Source organism: Malus sylvestris, chromosome 10 (assembly GCF_916048215.2).
Source record: "Malus sylvestris chromosome 10, drMalSylv7.2, whole genome shotgun sequence".
Taxonomy (NCBI): Eukaryota; Viridiplantae; Streptophyta; class Magnoliopsida; order Rosales; family Rosaceae; genus Malus; species Malus sylvestris.
Window position 1 is genome coordinate 6861803 of NC_062269.1, and position 24139 is coordinate 6885941.

Below are 24139 nucleotides of genomic sequence, written 5' to 3' on the forward strand. Positions count from 1 at the left end.
ATAAACTAAAGGGAAGGGTTTTACATTAAGGCCTTATTCGAAGATGTGACCCTTCTAAACTAGAAATATACCAACTGATGGATTGCTTTATGAAAAATTGGTAGAAAGAGACATAAAGATAAAGTCATCTAACTTGTAAGGCAACTTTCTTGACATAGTATTTTACGTCAATATATAATTTTGAACCTCATAGGAACTCTATGTGGTACTGAGTCACTAATATATCTTACCATGCAATGTATAAAGTGTAAAATATTATACTAATTCATTATATATAAATGATTATGGTGTGTTTAGACTTCTTTCATTAATTACTACATATTTTCTACATTCACAATGTTTGTCAGCTCGCTATATAATCAACTTGATAATGTTAAATCCATCATGCAATGCATTTCCTTCCAATTTTTTGTGATAAACTAATAAATAATTGACTAAATAAACATCCTGCAAAGTTTCAATAAAAATTTCCAAGTTTTTCTTACAATTTCCGTGGTTTCCATGTAATTTTTATCGATATCGATATTATCCCGATATTTCCATCAATATTTCCGTGTTTTCGGACTACCGATATTTCCGATATTACCGATATTTAATACCTTGATTAGACCTATATTCCACGTAGACACCAACTTTTGAAATAATCTTCAATATTATCTTGACATTCGGCCTTTTCTTGATAATTTGCTATCAGACTACCAAGATAATTTCCACATGGTCAGTCAAGCCTTATCTTGATATTCTAAAACCCGATAGCATCTCAATCTCCAAGACTCTTTAATTATCCATTCAATTTTACGATAATTTTCAATAACTCCTCAGATAAAACCATGATTATTAAAACCATAATATCTAGAAAAATGATTAAAAATCACTTTGACCGGTCGATAGTGAAAAAAATAGTGTCCAAACAGTTCCATTGAAAACTTTGCAGTTGGCAGTTATCTATTTATTATCATTGTCCCTCTTGGTTTATCCAAGGATAAGAAGTTCATTGTCTCGGTTTTCATTTTAATTTTCCAAGTTATTATACTTAATTTTAGTGGTTAAAAGGAGTAGTATAAAGAAATGGCTAAGGGACTGTGTAAACTTTTGTGGTTGGGGAGGTTTGTCACAAAATTGGGTTTCTGATTGTGTAGTGAATCTATATGGCGACAATAAAACTGCAAATAACATTGCTCATAATTTAGTTTTGTACTAAGCATGTTAAGGTGGTCGTATATTTCATTTAAAAGAAGCGGGAAGATTAGATTGTTCAATTCAGTTTGTGAATCAAAAGACCAATTGGCTGATATCCTAACGAAAACAATTTCGAGTAAAGCGCTCCACAACTCACTTTTATAATTTCATGGAAATTAGGTATCCTATTATATTTATAATAACCTGTAAAGTCCCTTGTATATGTATATACTTCCACTATAGATAGGAATAAGATATCAGAAATTTATGATGAGTTAAAATCATATTCTATATTTTACCCTATTCTTAGTATAATTTGATAATTATTTTGGTAGAATTTTGATACTTTGCTTTATATTTTCAACATAGAACATTCGACTTCCTCTGGAGCCAAACGTGACCAAACAGACGAATTTTGGAGTGATTCAAATTAGAGGACGTTCGTGTGTTCCTTAGCTTGTCCGTGTCAAAATCTCAGCAATTTCTACCAAGCGATTACTTTCTGAAGATTAAATGAATGAGCAGTGCGTGTTGCTGGAAAGTAATGTTTATGGGCTTAAACTGCGTTTTTGGAGCCCAAGATGACTTTGGATGGGTTCGTGGCCTTCTGGAGATGTGTTCAGAATAGTCAAGGCTTTAAATCCAGCTATTTTGGGCCAGTTTTGGAGGTGATTTGGGTCCAAAACGTGGTTGTGCAAGATTTTGGACGAATTTACCAAGTCAATTTAAGATTATGTTTCCTATTTTATTTTAATTTATTTAGTTTCCTAGTCTATTTCTAAGACCTTTTACATGGAGGATTTTAATGAGAGTAGTATAAATAAGCCTTTTGGCAGACCTAGGGTTTGATGGGATACATTGTATGCAACTTTTGGAGAGAAGACTTTGGGCAAAACTTAGAGATTTCAAGACTTTATTCTACAAGGTATTTTCATTCTTTTTCTATAGTTTAGTATAATTCTTTTGATTTTAATTATGAATATGCGTAACTAATCCTTTTTGCTAGGGTGAGGCCATGATCCTTAGCAAGAATACCTTTTAATTTTCTTATGAATTTATGCATGCAAAGTTTTGGATTGTTAATCACTGTGCTTTAAACTATCTATTTGTCTTAATGATTTGCGACCATTAAGATATTTAGAAAAGTAATTTGATGCAATTTTGGCGGAGGGCTATCCCTAAAATTGACTAAGGCTTCTTGTGTTTAATATGTGTAAACGACACATTTTAAGGGTTATATGGTTTTTCAAAAGGTTTTCATAAAACTTAATGAGTCTTGCATGTTCACATTCGATCTGGACGCCACAAACGGGTTGCATGTTAGATATACGTTCTATGTTAGAGGTTCCAAGTAGGGCATACTTTAAGAAAACCTAACCTTCAAAATATGCATGTGTAATTCTTAAGGAATTAGCAGAACTATGAAGGATTGTTAGGGTGACGGCGGAACCCTAGTACTTTCTCACTTTGAATTCTAAAAATTGTTTATGTCTCCTTCTTTAAAATTGCAAATTTTAAGTAATTTTTTAATTAAATTCGTTTTTCTTAATTTAGGTCATTAAATCACCCTTTTCAAAAATTTTGTTCTAAATAATTAGTTGAGAATTGATTTGGCGTCAATCTATTTAAATTAATCCTTGTGAATAACGACCTTACTTGAGCCAACTATACTACGACAATCTTGTTTCTCTTGCAAGTATTTTAGGTGTTTTTATCCCTACTTTTGCAGATGGTAAAAATCCTATCAATTTACATAAACTTAATTTTCCCGCGAAGTATATGAAGAAAACAAATTAAGTTATAGGTTCGATTTCACATTATAAATACAAAGCACAAATGAACTTGAAATATGTATAACAACACACCAAATAAAGCTTCATTGGACATAAAGCATATCAAGGCATACAGTACATATTATAATCAAAGACATACGTAACCAATACCGTGCATAAACAAAAGCATATTAATAAAAAGAGAAAATGAAGATCCAATCCAATAGTAGCTAGTCAGCTAGCGTTGCTGCGTCTGCATGTGCGAACATATATGCATGACTTACGGTTTACGGGCTGCAGGTGGTGGAGAGAAAAATGGGAAAGATGGAATTATAGTAGGGAAATTGTTTGGGAGTACTGAGGGATAGTTTGGTATTGGAGGCAGTGTAACCTTAGGGATAGCAGGGAATGATGTAGTAGGGAAATTGGGAAGTGGAGGTAGCTGTGTCTGTGTGGAGCCGCCGCCGGTGGGAATAGGTAGAGATGGTAGGTTGTTTGGCAAGTTTGGCAAGTTAGGCAATGTGGGTTGTGGCAGTGTTGGCAGGGGAGGGAAAGGTGGCAGTGTTGTGGCAGGTTTAGGCAAAGACGGTACAGTCGTCTGGAGAAGATTGCGAGCCGCTACGGAGACATGGATGCTTGAAGAACACAGGATAATGAACAAGATGGCAGCAAAGAAGCAGTGCTTGTAATTGGCCATTGATTCAAACTGATCGATCTAAAAGGTTTGGAAGTAATTCGAATGAGTAACTAAGTATATATGACCAGTTGAGTTAATGTTGATGATGAGTTTGTGCATGTATATATAGCCAAGGAAATATATATTATATTTATTTTTTTTTCTATGGTTGTGCTGTTGTTGGTTTGCTCAAATATGGTTAGGAAAAACTTGACATGATGACCCATACATATTTGAGTTGTTAATTAGTTCACCTTCTTGTCCACTACTCGTCAATGAGATAGAGTCGGTCTCTTAAGTTGTTGGCTTCGGTTGCGGTTGGCTGTATATAGCCAATTATGACTCACTACGTGCTCGTCTGGTTTAAAGATATATATTGCATGCAACGTTAGATTATTTCTTCCGCGGTAAAAGGTAGAGTTATTAGGTTATCTAATTTTGCTCACTACGGCATCTATTTGACAATCATGGAATCAAATCTTGACTTATACATTGCATTCTTTTATAAATTCATATTGAATTCAAAATTTTGTTCACTATTTGTGGCTTAATACTACGATTTAATGATATTACTTTTTATTTGTACGTGAAAGTCTTATTTCGATCTTATAGATGACAAACCAATGCTTATTCATCTACAATTAATATTTACAACCAACTGTTACACAATTTGCATCCAGTTAAATTTAGTTTTAACAACCAAATCTACTTGCATCCAGTTAAATGTAGATTCTCATCACTTCCACACAACAATTCCATTTATCATTGCCTTCTTACAATTACTTCGATTTCATACAATTACTTGGATTCAAAGGGCAGTGTTATCCACATACTCATTTTTACCTCTCACACACACCTCTTAATTTTCGATCGTCAGATTGAATGAATTAAGAAAGATCAATAACAACAAATTAATAAGAGTGTGTAGAAAGTAAAAATGTATAAATAGCAGCTTCCTTCACAAAATACCAATGTAGTTGGACACTTGACAAATCACAGCTAGATTGACCTTCATTCACAAATATATCGACCACACCCAAACATAATTTTCATGCCCAATTTTGCACATTAGCCTGCCTCCGCAAAACTTCTGTACCACTCACGCTTGTTTCTCTATATCATTCAATTCTCATCCTTCTACGCATCATTCCATTGCATTTCAGTCAACCCTAACCAATACAAATCATCTTACTGCGGAATATAATCCAGAGAATCATACCCAACAAATATAAGAACGGCCGTCGGCAGCACGCCTCTCCACTATTTTTTAGTGTGCATTTATAATGGTTTGGTATGTCATTACAATTGGTTGGAAATTTTTGTTTTCAAGTTTCCAATCGATTGTATTATTACACTTAGTATACCAGATTCTTTTACTGATACATTAAAAAATTTCTCCACTTAGGATGAACTACACGAGTTTCGTGACAGAACATACACAATGACAAAAATGCCCTTATGGCCAACTGTAGTAAAAATGTGAACCAAACACAATGAAGCACATGTAATGTCCCAACGTTTAGAGGGTGATGGGAAGTTTTTAAAGCCAATGGTTTCAGGTTTCCCAAATTTGCCGACACAAATGAATAAGCTTGCATATGTACGGGAAAGGTATTTCGCTTTAATTATAATTTTTTTGCGTCAGACAATAGATTTTTTTAAATTAGATATTAGATTAGAGAGCCGACGGGGTTTGAACCAATGCCGTGGCACAAGGGTATTTCGCTTTGATTATTTAATTCCCCCAATTTAATGAACAGAGATTACATGAATTAGTAAGGCGGTGGAGAGCTAATTGTCTTCCAAGTTTTGTAACGGTCATAACTGGAACCCTATCCTCAAATACTAAACCAACTCTAATGACTCCCTACTCATAATCTCATTATTCTCATATCATATGAAAGCCTTAGACTTTAGAGCTCGCACAAGTTTTTCTCTTTCTCTTTCCGTCCTCAATCTGCAAACCAAAACCTTGATTCAACCTGAATCTCTCTCTCTCTCTCTCTCTCTCTCTCTCTCTCTCTCTCTCCGCATCAAGCAACGGTGAACTAAGTACAAAGAGAAAAACTTGGATTTCGTACAATTACTTGGATTCAAAACTCGTGCGATTGAGGACGTATATCAACAAGAAATTGTTCTTCTTGTTCTTAACTTCATGCTCCACACTTTGCTAATTGACCGACTTAAACTTGAGTTGCATCTCTTAATCATACGATCAATGTCTTCAAATGTCTTCTTACAGAAAAATAGCTCGATGCCAGGTTGATGAAATGTTTAACATAGAGTCGCGTTAAATTTAATTTTGGTAACTTTACTTTGGATAACTACTGATCAAAAGAGTGAAAGTTTCTTGGCCCAAAAGAAAAGAAAAGAAAGCATCAACTTGAAAACAATGAGCATAACCTCCGTCAGATGAAAAACAAAACAAATTATAAAAATTGTTTTATTTTATTTTATTTCAATACAAACGAAATCATTTCACATTATTTTTCGAATTGTCTTAATTTAATCACCATACAAACAACATATACTTTAAATAACTTATTGGGTGAATTAGATCATACAAGGCCACAGATGAAATCAGGACCAAAACAAATGATTTTTGACAGAAATTCTGCCATGTTTCTCCTTCAAGTTGCCTTCCTTATAATCGAGCGTCCATTTCTCAAATGTACATTCAACAAAGTCATAATAACCACCATGTACAGCAAGAACACCTTGCTTCACCTTTTCTTCTATCCACGGGTACGTGAGCAGATTCAACAACGAACGGTTGATTGATTCCTGCACAAGGATATCATTCAATATGGGCAACATTTTTTATAAATCTGGAGCATCCTTTTATAATACAAGACACCCAACATTAGTTACAACCAAAATTTATGCCGCAATGGGAGAATCTATGGCCTTCAAAAGAATTTGGTTTAACTCCCAGATACATACAAGGTCAACGACGACTAAAATAAATGGATCAGGAATTTAATATACCAGTACAACAGAATGCTGATACAAGTTTGAACATATACAAACTAGAAGTTCATTTAGGTTATAGTCATATACTGATGAAATGAAGAAAAATACAAATGGAGAATAATTACGTTACTTTTAAAGAAAATAAGAAATATAAAATGTTACCTTCTCACAATGTTTGCACTGCTGGTCAAAACTGAGCGTGGAGGCAGCAGCCTTAGTCCACGACCTTGCATCCTTCCCAACAACAACCCAATTTTGTATAAAGCTACTGCATAAAAGAGTTTTGGCAAAGTGAAAACTATAGGTCGACTGTTATTGGAGAAACAAATAAAAGGCAACCGTACACAAAGACCACATGCAACAACTTGAAAAGTATACAAGGTGAACCTTTTCTCTATTTCATCATCCATGCTCATAAGAGCACGAATGCCTCCACAGCAGCTGTGACCAACGACCAATATGTTTTCGACCTACAAAATAACTACGGTTAAGGATGTATTTCCATGTAGCTTTTCTTGCTTCCCTTTTCTATTAAGAATCGCACTCAATCTGGGAAACTCAACTTTTCGAGTTGTACCTCCCTATTGCCACTCTATAACTTTAAAGCCATTACTTAGATAGGGATTTGGTTGTAACGGATTAGACTAGCAAGCAAATAATTGGAAGTTTCTTTTAGAATTTATTCCCAGTATACTTACTTTCAGAGAATTCACGGAGAATTCCAATGCAGCATTTGTTTCTGAGGGTCCACTCTGCAAAAACAGAAAAAAATAACAAAACAAATGTAGTGGATAATAATATATCATTTGATTCGTGACTGTTCACTTTTTCGTAACCTTCCACAAATCAGAAATGAAACAAAATAATTCAACTTTGATTTACAATGTATACCTCAAGGGAGGGCACCAAATTCGCAATGTTGCGCACTATAAATGCTTCTCCCGGTTGGAATCCCAGAATGGTTGAGGGGCATACCCTAGAATCTGCACAAGAAATGACCATGAACTGTTCGAGAAACATCAGTACACACACATATTCTCCCTGACACTCAACACCAGATTGAGGCAAACAGCAAATGAACGACATGTCCTAGTATTAAGAATACTTATGAACATCAACTGTTAATAACTAAATTTGAAAAGAAAAAAGAATCTACACGTATACTATACAACCTTTGGCGCTTGACCCTTTGCAAGGTTTTGATAATGTTCCAAGTTTTCCCTATTCATAATAAAAGCCAAATTAGGAAACAGAATTACTTTACTTTAAACTAAACAACCTTCAGACCTGAGTCCTTGGGCACCTACATGTATTTATGGTTTTTGAAGTCAAGAAACCGTTGTTTCATATCCTCAAACAATTCGCTCCGATCATCAGTTTCAGCTACTCTCTCCAGTTTGATGTTTTTATGTTGTTCGGTGATCCCTAAGGACTCTCTTGAAGCCTTTACAGTCAACCCTGGACAATTGCTGCAAATATGCCGAAAGGAAAGGATTTCAGCACCAACCAATTATCTTTGGGATTTTGAGTTCAACAGGTTACTCGGATGGCGAGTTAAAAAAAATAGAGACATTCTTATCTCTTAGATCAATCTGAAGGTTGCATGTAGTCGTAATCTTATATTGTAAACATCTCCTATATACAAACCATCAAACAAAGAAAATTAGAACCTTTGTGATGGCACACAACACATCTAAGTAAATCCATCAAATTGATCTCACTAATAGAGGAGCAGTCCATGGATTTGTAGCTGAGGTATGAACAACTGACTAAACCAAAAGTACGGTTAATAACATCCAAGCCAAAAATCAAATTTTCCCAGATTATACCAGTAACTTTAGCCATGATACTGGATTTGTTTTTGGGAACTTTAACGAAAAGCTCTATGTACTGTTTACTTTAACAAAAAAACCATATTTTTACACTAAAAAATCAATCTTGGTACTATTCACTTTACCCTTTATTTTTTCCTTATAATTAAAACTCAAAATTTTCAAGTTTTTTTCATTAGTTTTCATTTTGTTTTTTCTTACACAAATTTAAAAATTAAAAAATTTCACGGAGCTGACAGAAATTCAATGTCATTTACATTGCCTTTCTCAAATCAGTCAAAATTAGTAAATTTTGGAGCTCAAATGGACATATTTGGAAAGAGGATATAAAGCAAAACATTCAAAATAAAATAATACAAAACTAGATCATGAAACCTGAAACAGACATACCAATTAAGAAAACATAACAAAAATAATAAGAATTTGAGCAGAAAGGTGATGAATTCAGGATCTTACTCGGAAGTAGTCAATAATCTCAGTTGGGTCGGCTGAACTTTTCCTGATTTCAGCTTAGAACCAAAGATCTGCAGCAAAAATGACCAAAAATAAACAAAACCAAGAAACAAATGAATAAATGAAATGGTAAAGAGAGAAAGAAAGAGGAGGTTTACTGGTCGTGTGTTGAATGGGATTCTGTGAAAATCCGAGGAGGAGGAGGAATTGGAGATTGAGTATTTTGAGACAGAGGTTGGCGCGAGAACAGCCATGGAAGACAGAGAGCTATGAGATGGGAAATGGGGTTTCAGTCTGTAGAGAAGAGAGCGATTAAAAAGATGGAGGGGAAAGGAAGGGAGTGGGTGAGTTGGTTGGTCAGATTAAGAGACATTTGTCGGCCTCCCACAAAGACGGAGAAATCGAAGTTAAAGTACATCAAATCTATAGCTTCTATGCTATTATGCTCTGCACACACGCAGACACACTAAGTAGCTGCTTCCTGAATCCTGATGTTATCCAACTGTCTTTTGAAAAATGAAAATATTTTTGCTCTTAGTAATGCTTACTATTTTATTTATTATTGTTAAATAAATTTAAATTTTGATATCTATGTAGTTGATAAATACAAATATCAAAATTTAAACTTATTCAATGATAGTAAATAAGTGATGAGCATTACTACTACTTGAGAGTGATGAGCAAAAATGCATCATTTGGAAATGAGATGTTTGGACACCATGTGGAGAGTCCACTTTTCTTTTCTCTTGTGCCACTTTGTGTTAAGAGTTGTCTCACATCAGTTAAGGACAAGATATGTTATGAGCTGATATAGTCTTGGGCTACTTTCCATATTACCAATTGGTTTTATGATGGAACCTCAATCTCATCATGGTATTAGAGCAGTTGTCCTCTTGTGAAGCCAAAACGGCCACACGCACCCTACGTCACGTTGTCCACGTGTAGGCTTAAAAATACGCCACACAGGCTTAAAAATACACCACACATGCAGGGGCGTGTTAAGAGTTGTCCCATATCCTTGAAGGACAAGATATGCTATGAGCTTATATAATCTTAGGCTACTCCCCATATTGTCAATTGGTTTTATGGTAAAACCTCAATTTCATCACTTTGCTAACTATTTTCCTATCTGTCCTATTTGCTCAAGAGGTGCATGCGTTACTACACTTTTTTTGTTCAATAATTCAGATTACTTAACAGTATGAAGAATGAATGGTCATAATTAAATTGAAGAAATATTATTTTTGTTTGTTTACTAATCTAACGGATATAAAGTCAAACTACTTAGTAGCCCAGACTATTTTTTAGATATATATATATATATATATAAATGCTAAGTTAGGGAGCACCTCAAACTCACCGGAGCTCTCCGCAACCGAACCGACGCCATCCTCGTCTTTCGATTGTCCTACCTCCCTCGCCGCCTTCCCGTTTTGATAACGCGACTCCACATGTTTAGTTGCAAAGTAAACTTTGTGGAGTTTGTTGGAGGATCTCTAATTAAATTGAGTCTCCTTCAGCAGTTTTCAGCAAACGCCTGAAATGTTTCCCCTTTCGATACATTCGCTTTCAAGCCGAGTTGCCGTACTTGAGAAGGAAGACGACACTGCAGAGTTCGTCGTCGCAAGTCCACCGGCCTTGTAGTATGTAACGTGTGAAATTATACGAGACTATTACATCTGAATGATGGGCAATGATGCCAAAGCAAAGGTTTAGAGGACGTGCACCCACCACGATTGCAAACATCAATAACTGCTGCCCTACCCATACAGCATAACCCATACAAACCGGCCACCGCAGCATAAATAGCAAGTACTCGGGTGAACATCGTGAAAACATATTCTCAGTGAAATCAGTACCAATTTTTCAGCATGACATTATGCCTCTGCATACCGATGCCGACGTACCTTTTCCACCCTAACATTACCTAACATTAAAATACAACTTCTAACGTCATAGCGAAGAGAATGAAGAAATAATTCTAAAGACAACATGATATGCAGATTGTTGCACAACAGGCAGTCATCAAATAAAGAAAGGAAGGACCATGCTGCCCAAAGAGTAAATCAATTATCCACGTCTAGTAGAATAAGACACAAAAATTCCAGAATCAAAGTGCTGCTAAGCACCCAATAATATTTGTTTTAGAAATCAAAAGGCCGGTACGCGGATTTGTTCGGGTTGTAAAAGAATGAAATGAAAAACCACCTCAAAGAGATAATTAGTTATCCTGCCACAGAGCACCGGGGCACTAACCTAGGAACAATACAGTAATCCTTTACTCTCTAATAAGTAAGGGCATATACAAGTGATTCACGGGAACAACAGAGCATATCAAGACCGAAATACATATGGTTTACTAACAATGACCACGGCACATCAAGACCGCAATACACATGGTACACGAATGACCGCTCTTCGTAAAATACTTCCCATACCCACAAAACTCTAGCCTCCCTTCCTCTACAAAACCCAACAGTACCCTTATGCAACCTTTTGAGTCCTCTAGCAAGTATAGATCGACATATTGCACTATATTTAAAGAACAAGAATATGCGGAGAAATAAATGATAATGGACCTTGTATAAATAGATTCTTCCACAGAACTAAAACATTGATGAATCACATCAGGAATCAATTTAGAAATGAAAAGCCTACAATCACTACGGCTTGGTGATTACCATGTTGCTCCATTTCCAGCTTTCAATGTCAATAATACCATTGTCATCAGTGAAAGAATGCAATTTGAATACCCATCTAAACTTGGCGCCGACTGGCTTTTTATGAGCCCAAGTTGGGCCAGTGCTATGATTCCCAACAGACATTCCATATGCTCCAGAAAGAACAACAAAGGCATCACTTCGAGCCAAATACGCTTTACCATCATGTTTGCAACTGTTCTTCTCCAAAAGCTTGGCCGGATACCTCAATAAACATGACCTCTTTGAATAACCCCAAAAGACCTGGCAACCTCCATCATGGTCGGGGAAATTAGACCCATCAAACTGACATTCTCCCAACATACACGAAAATTATCTTCCTTTTCATCAGTTCATTGCCCAACTCAAGAGTAGCATCACTAAAGATATTCCTTTTCATCAGTTCTTACTCCTTGTGTTGCTTTCTTCCATTCACAACTGCTACATTTTATACTATTCATAGTCGATCCCAAACCATCTGGGAAAAACAGGTTTTGAGTTCCCTATAAGACACCTAGGGATAATAAATAATATATCAAGTAAATAACGCAAGAGAGGCCCATTCCATTTCCTTTCTAATCCCAAAAGAATGTGAAATTGCTTATAGCACACCAACATAAAAATGTTAGTGGTCTCCTAACACAATCCTTGTCATAGGATCAGCAAAAAGATAATAAATAAAGAAGCTTCAACCATGATTGATGAAAAAAAAAGCCTCTGCATTATAGTATACGAAGATTTCATGATTTCAGCACAACGGAAAAATCGGATTATCACTAGAACTGATGCCCCATGTTAGTCTATTTTGGGGTTGATGTCCAAACTTCAAAGATCAACCCTTCCACCGCAAGATAATCCACGGAAATCACAGTAACATTTTCTAAAACTAAAAACTGAATTAAGTTCACATTGCTGCAGATTATATAACATATTCAAACAGCGAGAGCCATGAAACAAAAGGCATAGAAGCTCTACATCATTCAATACAACATGCATCCATAAAGCAATTACAACAGCTAAAGCAGCAATGACAAAAAGGAAAATTCTTACCCTTACTTCCCTAATTTGCCTTAACCTTGTCATCTCCCACAACATTAAGTATGGGTAGACTACTCAAAAACTCGTCAAGACCTTCAAAAAACCCGATCCCTTCCATATTATCCTCCTCCCCATTTGCTGTCCCATTCCCTTCACTCATTGTCTGAGCCGCAGGCTCTTCCCCCTCATTATTACTAAACTCCACATTCAAATCCAACTTCCCCAATGCAGCAGCACTTCTCTTTCTTGCACCAGAAGTTGATTTCTTACTTGACTCTGCCTTCGACACAGACCCAGCACCCACACTCCCACCAGTACCCTCCTTACCCTGCCCACCAGCATTCTGACTCCCCTTCCTTAATCTATCCGAAGCTCTCACGGGAGTCTTAGCGGTGGAAGCTTTACCTTTTGCCTTTACAACTCTCTTCTTCCTCCTAACCCTCTGCCACTCATCATCATCATCAGAGTCCTCACTTGGGTCCGAAACATCAAGCAACGCCTCCTCATCATCATAATAGACCCTTGGCCCCGAATTAGCAATCTTGGCTCGTGCGGTATTCTTCTTCCCTTGTATTGGGCAAGCAAACATTGTCGAAAATGGTGTCCACACCTCAGCAGACCCGCCTGTATCCTTACTACTCTCCAGTAACCCCAATGGGAAATACCCCCAACAGCAGAAGTTCACATCTTTCCCCGCCTGAGGCGGTGCAGCTATCGCCATTGCATTGAACGCCCTCTTACAATTCTGGCACCGGAGCATGCAATCCGCGTAAGCGCTAGGATACTCGAAGAGGTTATAACAGTAAGGACATGCAGTCCAGAAGCTCCCCGTTTTGGACACTGTTTGAGGCCGAGTCGACTCAGAAGGGGGAGCTGACTCAGAAGGAGGAGTTGACTCAACAGGGCCAGTTGATTCGGAGGGCGGAGGAGTTGACTCAGAGGCCGGAGGTGCAGGCTCCGTCACATTGATGGGAATCGGAATTGGCCTTTCCTCCTCCATCGACGGTCTTCCGTCCTTACTTCTAGGGTTTTTACTCACTTCTTGTTGCTGCAGCTGCTGCCACAGCTGGGGAAGTTCCTGATATTGTTGCTGCTGAGGAGGTTCGTGGTGATGGTGCTGCTGCTGATGTTGCTGCTCTGGTGGTGGTTGTTGTCGCTTTTGTTGAAAATTCCATTGTGGCTGTGGTCTCTGCACTTCTGGTTGTGGTTGTGGCGGCGGTGGCGGTTGAGGCTGGAATTGTAGTAGCTGTGACGGTTGGGGATGAAATAGAAGTGGCTGTGGTGGTGGTGGCTGCTGCGGCTGTTGCTGAACATGATGCATTTGCAAGAATTGCCTCTCGAACAGCTGAGTCGACCCGGATGGGGGCGAGTCGAACCGGTTGAACATGCTCAACTCGTGGTCGTACATGGCCTTCTTGGTGGGGTTAGAGAGGACGTTCCAGGCCTCGGAGACCAGCCGGAAGGCATGATCGGCGTAAGGGAAGCGATTCCGGTGGGGGTTCAGCAGGAGAGCGAGTCGGCGGTACTGAGTCGCGACGATTTCGAGGTTCTGAGTGTACTGGGCGAGTTGGAGAATAGCGTACCAGTCGGGCTGCTGGTTTTGGTTGTTGATCTGGGATTCAGCGGCGAGGAGAGTGTCGGCGACGGCGATTATCTGCTCGGTGGCCTCGAGCCTGGGGTCGGTCTCTCGGGCTCGGATCGCGAAGGTCTTAGTCCCCTGCAAGTCATGCGCCGACAGTAGCTTCACAGCGGTGCTCAGCCACCGCTCCGCTTCCGCCCTGTTGGTGTTGAAATTGAACTCCATTTCTCTGTCTCTCTCTTCTCTGTCTCTCTCTCACTCCCCCTCTTTGCCTTTCTTGGTTTTCGGTGAAGTTCGGACAGAGTAGAAGGGTGGGGGAATTTGGGTGGACGAAAGAGGACCTGGGTTGTGACTGAAATGACGGGGATTGTTCGGTGGTGGGGTGGGAGAATGGGAGGTGCAGTAGGGGTGTTTTGGGAGTTTGGTAAAAGTTTGATCTGATAAATCTGGGACTGGCGTTTTATCTGGATGCGCAGTGAGAGTGACACGTAACACGTTGTTGTTGTTGAGGGTTTTGAGCACACTTGGACTCGGTTAATGGATTGAGATTTTAAACCAACGGAACTGCTACTCTTTTGACTTTTGACCACTACTTCGTCTGGTGTCAACAGCGGAACTAGTCTCTCATGAATCATGACATCAATAGATGTGATGTGAAATGGGTCGGATCATTGAACACCAGCACTACGACCCACTGGAAGTCCACGTTGGATCTCCTGTTTTGATCACTGTGATGGTTCGCCTACTAATTTGTAATCAGAATAGATAAAATTGAATTAATGAGACATACAATTGAAGGATAATTGAAATCTGATTATCTAGAATTGAAATCTGATTATCTAGAATTGAAGTAGAAATGATGTTAGATATCATATGATACTTGTGTTCCCGGTTAAAGATCATCTCATTGCCCCTTTGACATGGACCTATTTAAAACAAGATACCTGTTATTCTACTAAAAAGAGAAAAAGAAGGCTGAAATTTTCTAAACCGAATAAAAAAAAATTGTATAGAAACCGAAAATTACTGAACTTTTCGGTTCAATGTTCAAAATCGAATTGAAATTATTAGTGTATTTGGATGAGATTAATCTCAACTATTGGTTCATAAAGGAAAACTCATTCAGTCATAAAGATAAACTCATTCTTTGTATTCAATATGCCTTTATTAAAAACATGATATTGGTTCATATAGACAAACTCATTTAGTCATTTTCGCATTTAGTCATGAAGAGAAACTCATTCTTGGTATTCAATATGCCTTAATTAAAAACGTAATACGGCCTATTTATTTATTCCTTGTCAATTTTATACGTATGCATCTAAGTTGAAGTTCCAAATAGAACTCTAGGTGAAATACCACTTCCATTACCCCCATCAACTCATCCAACTCCTCAACAATGTCCACCTCCACGTTCTACAACTAGTTCAACTTCAAGAGGAAGGGATCAAGCTTCTACAAGGGTAAAGGTGGCAAATCAAACCATTGGGTTTAGAGGTGGGCACGGGCCGGGCCAGGCCCAAAATTGAAAGGACCGGACCGAACCCGCTTGAAAATACAACAAGCCGCGCCGAGACAGATTTTACTATTTAAAAACTGAGAACTGCTCGTAAATTCATAGGAGGGAAAAAGAGAGAGAGAGAGAGAGAGAGTTACGACGTCGCCAACAACTATTATACGAGCCGAGCTGCGAGCTACAGCGGAGGCCATGGAAGCACGCACGGCAATGTGGTTGGAACGAGGGTGGAATTAGCACTATTCCTATGATTTGTCTCGAAAAGCCAACGAGCAGCCCTCTCTCTATCTCGGTCTCGATTTAGCATCATATATCAATCTGGAGAACATTTTTATTGGTTGTGGCAAACCGAGGAAAGAACATGGTGTGGGTGCTGGTACTGGCGCGCTTAGCATTCCCTGACTGTCTCTATAGTCGCTCTATCTTTCGCACATATGTTGCTTTATTGGTTGGTCAAGACGACAAGGATGATGGTGATGGTGGCTAGCTCGGAGTGGTGTCAAAGAGATCGAGGGATGAGACTCCGAGTGGTGTCGAAGAGATCGGAAGGTGAAAGGAGACGACAACGACTATGGTGATGGTGGCTGGCTCGGAGTGGTGTCGGAAAGATCGAGGGAGGAGACTCAGAGTGGTGTTGGAGAGATCAAGGGTGAGGGGAGAGTTTGACAGTTGAGTGAATGGGTGGGTAGAGAGATAGACTAATAAAGGGTTATTCATTTAGGTGGGCAATGAACGATCCGAGTATGGGACCCGTTTTCTCCAATTTTTAGAACTGGCCCTCCCCGCCTCGTTTTGTATTTATAATTTTTAGACCCATCCCGTACCCACCCTGAACCGCAAGGATCCACCCCGACCCTCGGGTCCAAGACCCGTTTGCCCATCCCTAATTGGGTTATTAATGAGTACTTGTTAAGACTTGTTTAATTTGATATCACCATAATATAGATGTGAGATTGGTAGTGGTGGTTATAGTGTAAGGTGAAATCAAACCAAATGAGTCTTCTTGAGCACCCATTAACAACTAAATAGATCGATTAACAAGGGAAAAGGGGCAAAGGAGCCTCAGAAGTGGAAGGGATTAAGCTTCTGATAAATATTGAAAAAATTAAAAAAATAAATAAATATGTAGATTATCGTAAATTAATTTTATAAACATTTTAATCTAAAAAAATTTAAATTCCGATAAATATTGAAAAATTTAAATTTCGATTTCTGGGCTAAATTTCGGGGGGAATATGGCCTTGATTTAACATTTAGCATTTAGCCCAAATTTTCCCCTTGGGTTGGAGTGGGTTTGGGGGGAAAATTTGGGGAGTAATTTGGCTTTTAGCCCACCATTGAAGTTGGTCTAACAAGGGAAAAGGGGCAAAGGAGCCAAAGAAGTGGAAGGGATTAAGCTTCTGCATCAAGCTCTTGAGTTTGAACTCTAGATTTATTTTGAATCATTTAGATTTGTTACTTTTGTGTCGTAACTTATTATTTCATTTGGGTTGTAAGCTTTGTAATCTATTATTTTGATATTTAGATATAACCTTTTAATTTCACTAGATTTAAAAAAAAATAAAAAAAATAAAAAAAAAAGCCCAAACTGATATTACAACTTGTACAAATTAGGTAGCTGCAGAATGCATTATATTCTTATCGTTGCTTGTACAATTCGGGTCCTTGTGGCTTGAGCTACCGCTTATACAATTGAAAATCCTTCAGTCCATAAATTTGGGTCATTGCTTTTAATGATAGAAAATGGTCATTGATAGAAATAACTTTACACATCAAACCCTCTTTTAATAACAAATTGACTAATTGGATGACGATCCATCTAAACTTTCTATGGCAGCACGAGTTTGACGATACCCACTCTCTATATTAAGGCACATTAAATGAACACCAAGTTTTCATACTATGGCAATCTGGAAAACGTGTACTGTGGCATACAAAATTTTTTTTTAAAGAAGAAAAAACAAACTAACGAACAATATATTTTCTGAAAGAAGTATCAGTTATGTGTTTTTTCAAGATCCACTTAAATTTTTACTAATGATTGTTTTTAAAAATATTTTCACTAAAAACGTTTTCAATTATTTTAAAATCACTTACAAATAAGCCTTTTATGCAAACAGTGACGGAGCCACCTTAAGACCTGGGTATAGGTTACGCTCCAAGTCAAAGTTCTTTTGTAAACTTCTCCTGTCATTGATACTATATATATCAATAATTGACCCAAAAAAAAAAAAATTAAATACCAAGTGGATGAAGTTACTCCAATGTATCAGCTTGAGTTTGTTTAATTTCGAATTACTTTCAGTCCAACAAATAATGAGGCTTAGTTTTCTGGAATCAGAGATTCAAAATTACAATTCCATATAATGATATTGGTTGAAGATCTAAGGATCTTCTGTCTTTGGCCTGTTGCACGCTTTCCTTGCCAACTGTTTGATATATACTCAAGCGTATGGTAATTAATATATTGTATAGTAACTTGTATAACCTAGAGGTCCTTTCGTTTATTTTGTTTGATTTTTTTATTTCCTCTATTTTCTAACCTATGCTTTCAAGAGAGAAAATGGTTTATGTGGAGTTCAAAATAAATCCAAAAATTCTAAAGGCGACATGTGAATTTTTACTTAAAAAATACAAGATTGCTCTTATTAAATAGGCATACTTCTCAAATACTCTCACGCGTAGTTCAACACTCCTGAAGGTTCATGCAGCTGAATACGACAACTCACAGCTCACTTGCACATGGCAAGGAAAAGTCAAAGCATTAAAGATAAGGATTAATTATCCAAATCCTATCTTTAATACATTCCAATTGAAGATTGACTACATGTAAGTAATCTCTATTTAACTCAATTAGGGAAATTTACAATTTTACATCATTATCTCAAGATATTATTTCCTACATAATATCTTGAGAATATTCTCTCCATAAACCTTGTCCAATAGAATGCCGCCATGTGTATGGTAAAACCCTAACACCATGGCTGGCCTTCTCCCCTATATATATCTCTAATTCTACCAAATTTCGAGAAGTTTTTACTACCCCTAAAAGCCCTAAATACATACTTTTTTTCTTCAGAGAAACTAACTTAGGCATCGGAGATTCATTGGCCTAAACCTCCCACCTTGTGGGCGTGTAAGGCTTAGGTTTTTGATCAAAGGAGTTGATTGTTTTACAGGTGCATTTTCGTCAAAACAAAGGACGACATAAATTTGTATCGACAAATTGGTGCTTTCAATGAGAGATAATTCAAATACTCGAAGAAAACTCTCGCAATTAGTTTTGGGAATTTTCTGTTATGTTGAATTTCTCACACGTCGTCTCAATTAATTTTTCCTAGAAAAGTTCATTCTAGGAAATGATACAATGGTAGGCAATTCTGAAATCACGACAAACGGATCCCATATGTTCAAGGATTTTGAACGAAGTGGAGATGAGGATGTGACCCCACTACAGTGATCCTCGAGGCTCAATGAGACGGTAGGAGGTGCCCCACCACTACAGAGCAACGTCACCACCACGGCCGTAAACTAGCAGCCACGACAGGGCCATCAGGGCATGCCCAAATAGCTGCACTACTACCCTTGTAGCACATGGACCCCAAAACCTTGGGCAAAAGGCCTAGGTTCATCCACCAACCAACGGGTAGGAGACCCAGGCCCTCCCAGTAGCAGGCTAAGCCAGAAGGCCGAAGCCATTGCAACTCAAGCAACTGGAGCCCAGCCAACAGCTGAAGCCGCAAACGGTCCAGGCCCAACTTGTTATAAATGCAGCTCGAGCCCAGCAGACGGCGCAAGCAACGTAGACCTAAGGACAAGCGGCCCACGCGTGAGCCCAACGTGCTCCAACACATAGCTCAACCAGCCATGAGGGTTGGCCCACCCCGTGATCCGACCCGTGGCCCAGACCGGTCTGAGGCCATTTCAGCGGGCCAGATTCCGACCACCGGACAGACCATCGACCCAGGTATTTTTTCACCCTATTTTTCCATAGGTATGCCCGCTCCGGGCCTAAGTTTCGTACCTACAGCTCATTACACTTACACCACACATGGAGACACCCATCATCTAGATTTTTCCACTCCAAATGGTGAACCTCACCTGTCTCGGTAGGTCGCCAACCTAAGTAGTGCCCTCGTGCAACAGACAACCTTGGTGAATCAACTTCTTGAGTGCATCGAGATGCAGCATATGTCCTAGATAAGGTGTTCAAAAGTAGGACAAGGGCAGATGATCGTGACTCTTTCCTACGATGACAAGCCCCGATCCCGATATTCCCCGAATACTAGGGTAGGTACTTGCTGGCCGACACCCGATGGTGACGAAAGCCATTTATTGAATGCAAATGCTGAGAACAAGAAATAAATAAGACTTATAAATTTAAAATATAATGAATATGCACTTCAAGAACATGTTCAGAGCACACATCTAATCTAGAACACTAAAAGAATTTATATAAAAATTGAATGAATAAAAGAATGGGTCCTACACCGAGAGGACTCGAAGATGTCGTTGCGGAAGTGCCTTGATACCGGGATTGTATGCCTCAATTTTAGTCCTAAAGGGGGCTCAAAACAAACATGAGTTGACCAAGTTGATATAGATATAATAAACTAGTTATCAACATACTAACCCCCAGGTTTTATGAAAACACATATATCATGACGCAAATATGTTTTCCGAAACCTAGTATGCCGTGCAATGTCTCAAACCATACCTCGTATATATAATAATCACTAATGAATATCCAATATCCCTCCAAGCCCCGTGCCAGCTCCTCGTCCTTGTGCCAATTGCCAAAGGAAAATCACCTTCAGGCCCCGTGCCAGCTCCCTATCCTTATGCTAATTGCCAGAGGAAAATCATCTTCAAGCCCTATGCCAACACTGTACCCTCACTCGTGACAGAATCTATCCATCGCCCCGTGGCGGAATAGGGACCACTAGGTAAGTACAAAACTATTGAACATACATCTATTTGAAATTCAACTTCATAGTATAAAGTCATCCATCATCTACACTATAAAGAGGTGTTCGAAACATGTTCTAAATATTATATTTTCATCCATCAAATATTCTATAAAGAACACGGGTTATAGGAAAAATAATAATAATTCAAACTAGCCTTAGTAAGCATGTTATCTCGTAAAACGTTTCATAAAACGTAATCATTAAATCATGCTTTTCATGTATGCATTACTACTGTTAAAACATGCATTTTTAGAAGGGGTCCATCACAGATACTTAGCCGCCAAAGAGTCACGCAAACTAGCGAACATGGAATCGTCATAAACAATTACCCCTAAGCACATAAAGGGTTTAATTAATAAAACTATATAATAGCAATTGAATTTGGGAAAACGGACATCGTAAACGGATTCACAAAATTGAATTACCCTAAAAAGCGTACCAGGTAAATTTCGTAAAGTCAATATAAGAATATTCCAGAGAATATTCCCTGACGAAATATTCTCTAATGGAATATTCCCTAATGGAATATTCCACATAGAGGGTTTGGCCCCGCTAGGGTTTAGGATTTTGGACTTGGGTTACAAGGATTTGGGTCATGGGAGGATTACGGCTCAAGCCTAGAAAGGGTTTGGGGATTAAAAGGTTATAGGGTTAGGTTGCCCAAAAAAGTTGGCTTCTAAGGGATAAAAGGGTTTAGGGCTGGGCTTGAAGCCTGGCCCAATTATTTTAGGGTTTTGAAACAAATAAACACAAATTAAATTAAAAAGGAAACGGGCTGGGCTTCGAAGAATTCAGCAGGCCAAGGGCCTGAGTTGGCACGGCCCTTAAGGCTTGGTTCAAAGGGATTTGGGCTTGAAAGTCTGGCCTGAGTTCAAAACATGGGTCGCCGAACCCAATTGAAGGATAAGGTCGAATTTTGGCCTAAAAATTGGACAAATTTTAAACGTTCATAACTTTTTCAATACTCAATGAAATCGAGTGATTAAAAATGGAAATCATAGCTCTCGACGAGACGAAGAGAATGGTACCTTGCACGACGTCTAACTCGTCGTGGTTTGGCCGGAAAACGCCTCGAAAGCCACAGAGGTTGCTAGAAACTAGGTAAGATTCAAATGAACATAACTTCTTCAATACTCAACAAAATTGGGTGAAACAAAAAGGAAAGTTGTAGTACTCAGCAAGATGAAGAGATTGATATCTTGCACATTGGCCAACTCATCGTGGGTTGGCCGGAAATTGGCTCGAAAGTGATGGGTTCCTTGCCAGAATCTGGGAAAGTCTCCCCGACGTGTTTCTTCATAGTTTCGACGACCAAAACACACAGATACGATCAGAAATGAATTATGAGGATAAAAAGGGAAAGTTTTAGAGTAGTTTCGAAGCTCGCCTATGTTGGGGTTCGCCGGAGCACACTTTGAACAGTGACAGTGTCACTGTTTATTGAAAGGGGAAAGATAAGGACAACTATGGCGGTCCAGGGTCACGATGGGGAGGTCCATGTGGTTGATGATGCTCATCAGAGGGAATGAGTGCTTGCGTGTGTGTGTGGGTTGCAGAGAGAGTCGAGAGGGATAGATAAGGGAAAATGAAACCTGAATGAGAGAAAAAGAGCTCGAGGGAGAACAGAAACGAGAAAGACCGGGGGACACAAAAACAAGGTGGGCCCCCTGGGCACACCTATTAAGGCCCTAAAAACAAGTTTTAGATAAAAACCCAAAACTACCTTTAAAATCGGGGGTGGGGGTGGGGGTGTAACATGCGATATCTCGGCAAGCAGTCGCTCAGCCTATCATGAACTGAACATTAGGATTGTGTATACTTTCGGCTTAGCCCTCGAGAAAACGTCTTCTTATGCCTTAATGCACAGAGAAGCGTTCATTCCCGACTCGGCCCATGAGTCCATGTGCATTCGAGGTTGGGTTCACACTCTGACGAACACTCTGGACATTCTAGGCAAAATGGCCACACGAGACTAGGCCCACAAGGAGATCCTCATGTGAGGCACTGAAGTAGGCAGTTGCACTAGGAGAGCAAGAGAGCAATCCTGCTTGAGTTCAACTTAACACGCCTCGATCCCGTGCTAACCGACACCCAAGGGTGACGCAAACCATTTCATGAATACATATACTAAGAACATGAGGAACATGCATAAAAAATTTTGCGCATAACCACGCAATATAGTATTCAAGTATAACCTTAATACAATATAATAATCAACTACCAACAATTTAAAAGTGATAATGCATGACATGTTCAGAGCATACTACTAATTCGAAATACAAGCGGAAGGAATATTATAAAGTGCGATTACAAGAGATGTCCTAAGCAAAGAGGAGGACACAAATTCATTGATATGGAAATGCCTCGTAGCTCGGATCGTATGCCTCGTTCATAGGTCCTGAAGGGGGCGCAAAACAAAACATGAGTGGATCAAGTTTATATATAGTAATACTAAATCAATTACTCTACAAACATACTAACCCCAGTTTTAGAAAAGTCATATAGCATAATAAATAGTAGGTTTTCCGAAAACCCCAGCATGCTATAAAACCTTCATAAAATATATTTCGTATATAATGTGCTTAATATTGGTATCATAATCGCCTGAAGGCATTTATATCTTCCGTCCGAAGGCACTACATCGCCCGCTCGAAGACATATATATCTTCCGCTCAAAGGCACTACATCACCCGCCTGAAGGCACATATATATAGATATCCACTAAGTAAGCCTAGAAAAATCTTGAACATAATCTTTCCAAAATATATCTCATTGGAGCTCAATACCTCAAACATCATATCATAAATCATATTCATCAATATCTCAATAAACATAATTCGATAAATCACAATATTTCATAAAGCGTAAAACTGATAATTCAGAAACATTTTATACAACGTGGCCATAAGATCATGTTTTTCATGTATGCATTTCTAGTAATAAAATCATGCATTTTGGAAAGGGTTCACTCACAGATACTTCGTGATATGCTCGACCCTGATATTATCCAAATACTAGGGAGGCATATGTTGGCCGACACCCGAAGGTGACGAAGCCATGTTAGGATGCATGAGAACTAAAAACAATTAACCGACATAAATAAAACTTGTAAATTTCATTAATGAATAAGCAATTGTGGAACTTGTTCAGAGCATACAACTAATTCAAGACACTAAAAAGGAACAATATAAAATTGAATGAACAAAGGGATGGGTCCTACACCGAGAGGACTCGAAGATGCCAATGCGGGAGCGCCTTGACGCTGGGATTGTACGCCTCAATTCTAAGTCCTGAGGGGGCACAAAACAAAACATGAGTGGACCAAGTTTATATATAAGTAATGCCGAAATAGTTAAACATCAACGTACTAACCCCCAAAGTTTATGAAAACTCAATAGTATAATATGTAATAGGTTTTCCGAAAACCCTAGCATACCATAAAACCTTTGCGT

The 24139-nt window shown here is 38.6% G+C and overlaps 2 protein-coding genes across 4 annotated transcripts; both read right to left on the reverse strand.

Annotated features, from left to right (window-relative positions):
• Positions 1-6056: 6056 nt before the first annotated feature.
• Positions 6057-9379, reverse strand: LOC126586654 (beta carbonic anhydrase 5, chloroplastic-like). 3 transcript variants are annotated; one of them, XM_050251574.1, is made up of 10 exons: positions 9044-9379; positions 8889-8956; positions 8176-8235; positions 7908-8069; positions 7773-7821; positions 7492-7605; positions 7299-7352; positions 6988-7070; positions 6763-6865; positions 6057-6411 (listed from the first exon to the last, which is right to left on the reverse strand). In XM_050251574.1, exons 1-10 carry the CDS (start codon positions 9137-9139, stop codon positions 6208-6210), a joined length of 993 nt encoding a protein of 330 aa, XP_050107531.1. In that variant the 5' UTR covers positions 9140-9379; the 3' UTR covers positions 6057-6207. The 3 variants fall into 3 exon arrangements, with proteins under 3 accessions (XP_050107531.1, XP_050107530.1, XP_050107532.1); XM_050251573.1 differs by having other exon boundaries at positions 6763-6868; positions 9044-9378; XM_050251575.1 differs by lacking the exon at positions 8176-8235 and having other exon boundaries at positions 6763-6868; positions 9044-9373.
• Positions 9380-12460: 3081 nt separating this feature from the next.
• On the reverse strand, positions 12461-14706 carry LOC126586649 (uncharacterized). The gene has a single exon (XM_050251568.1). The coding sequence runs from the start codon at positions 14424-14426 to the stop codon at positions 12645-12647; it is 1782 nt and encodes a 593-aa protein (XP_050107525.1). The 5' UTR covers positions 14427-14706; the 3' UTR covers positions 12461-12644.
• Between the last annotated feature and the right edge of the window lie 9433 nt (positions 14707-24139).

Bases quoted from the DNA above. Each gene is read 5' to 3' on its own strand.
- LOC126586649 (XM_050251568.1), bottom strand. From the start codon at position 14,426: ATGGAGTTCAATTTCAACACCAACAGGGCGGAAGCGGAGCGGTGGCTG.
- LOC126586654 (XM_050251573.1), bottom strand. From the start codon at position 9,139: ATGGCTGTTCTCGCGCCAACCTCTGTCTCAAAATACTCAATCTCCAAT. The intron at 8,957-9,043 runs GTAAACCTCCTC...TTTTTGCTGCAG, and splicing joins TCCCATTCAACACACGACCA to ATCTTTGGTTCTAAGCTGAA. The intron at 6,412-6,762 runs GTAACATTTTAT...ATCCTTGTGCAG, and splicing joins AGTGCAAACATTGTGAGAAG to GAATCAATCAACCGTTCGTT.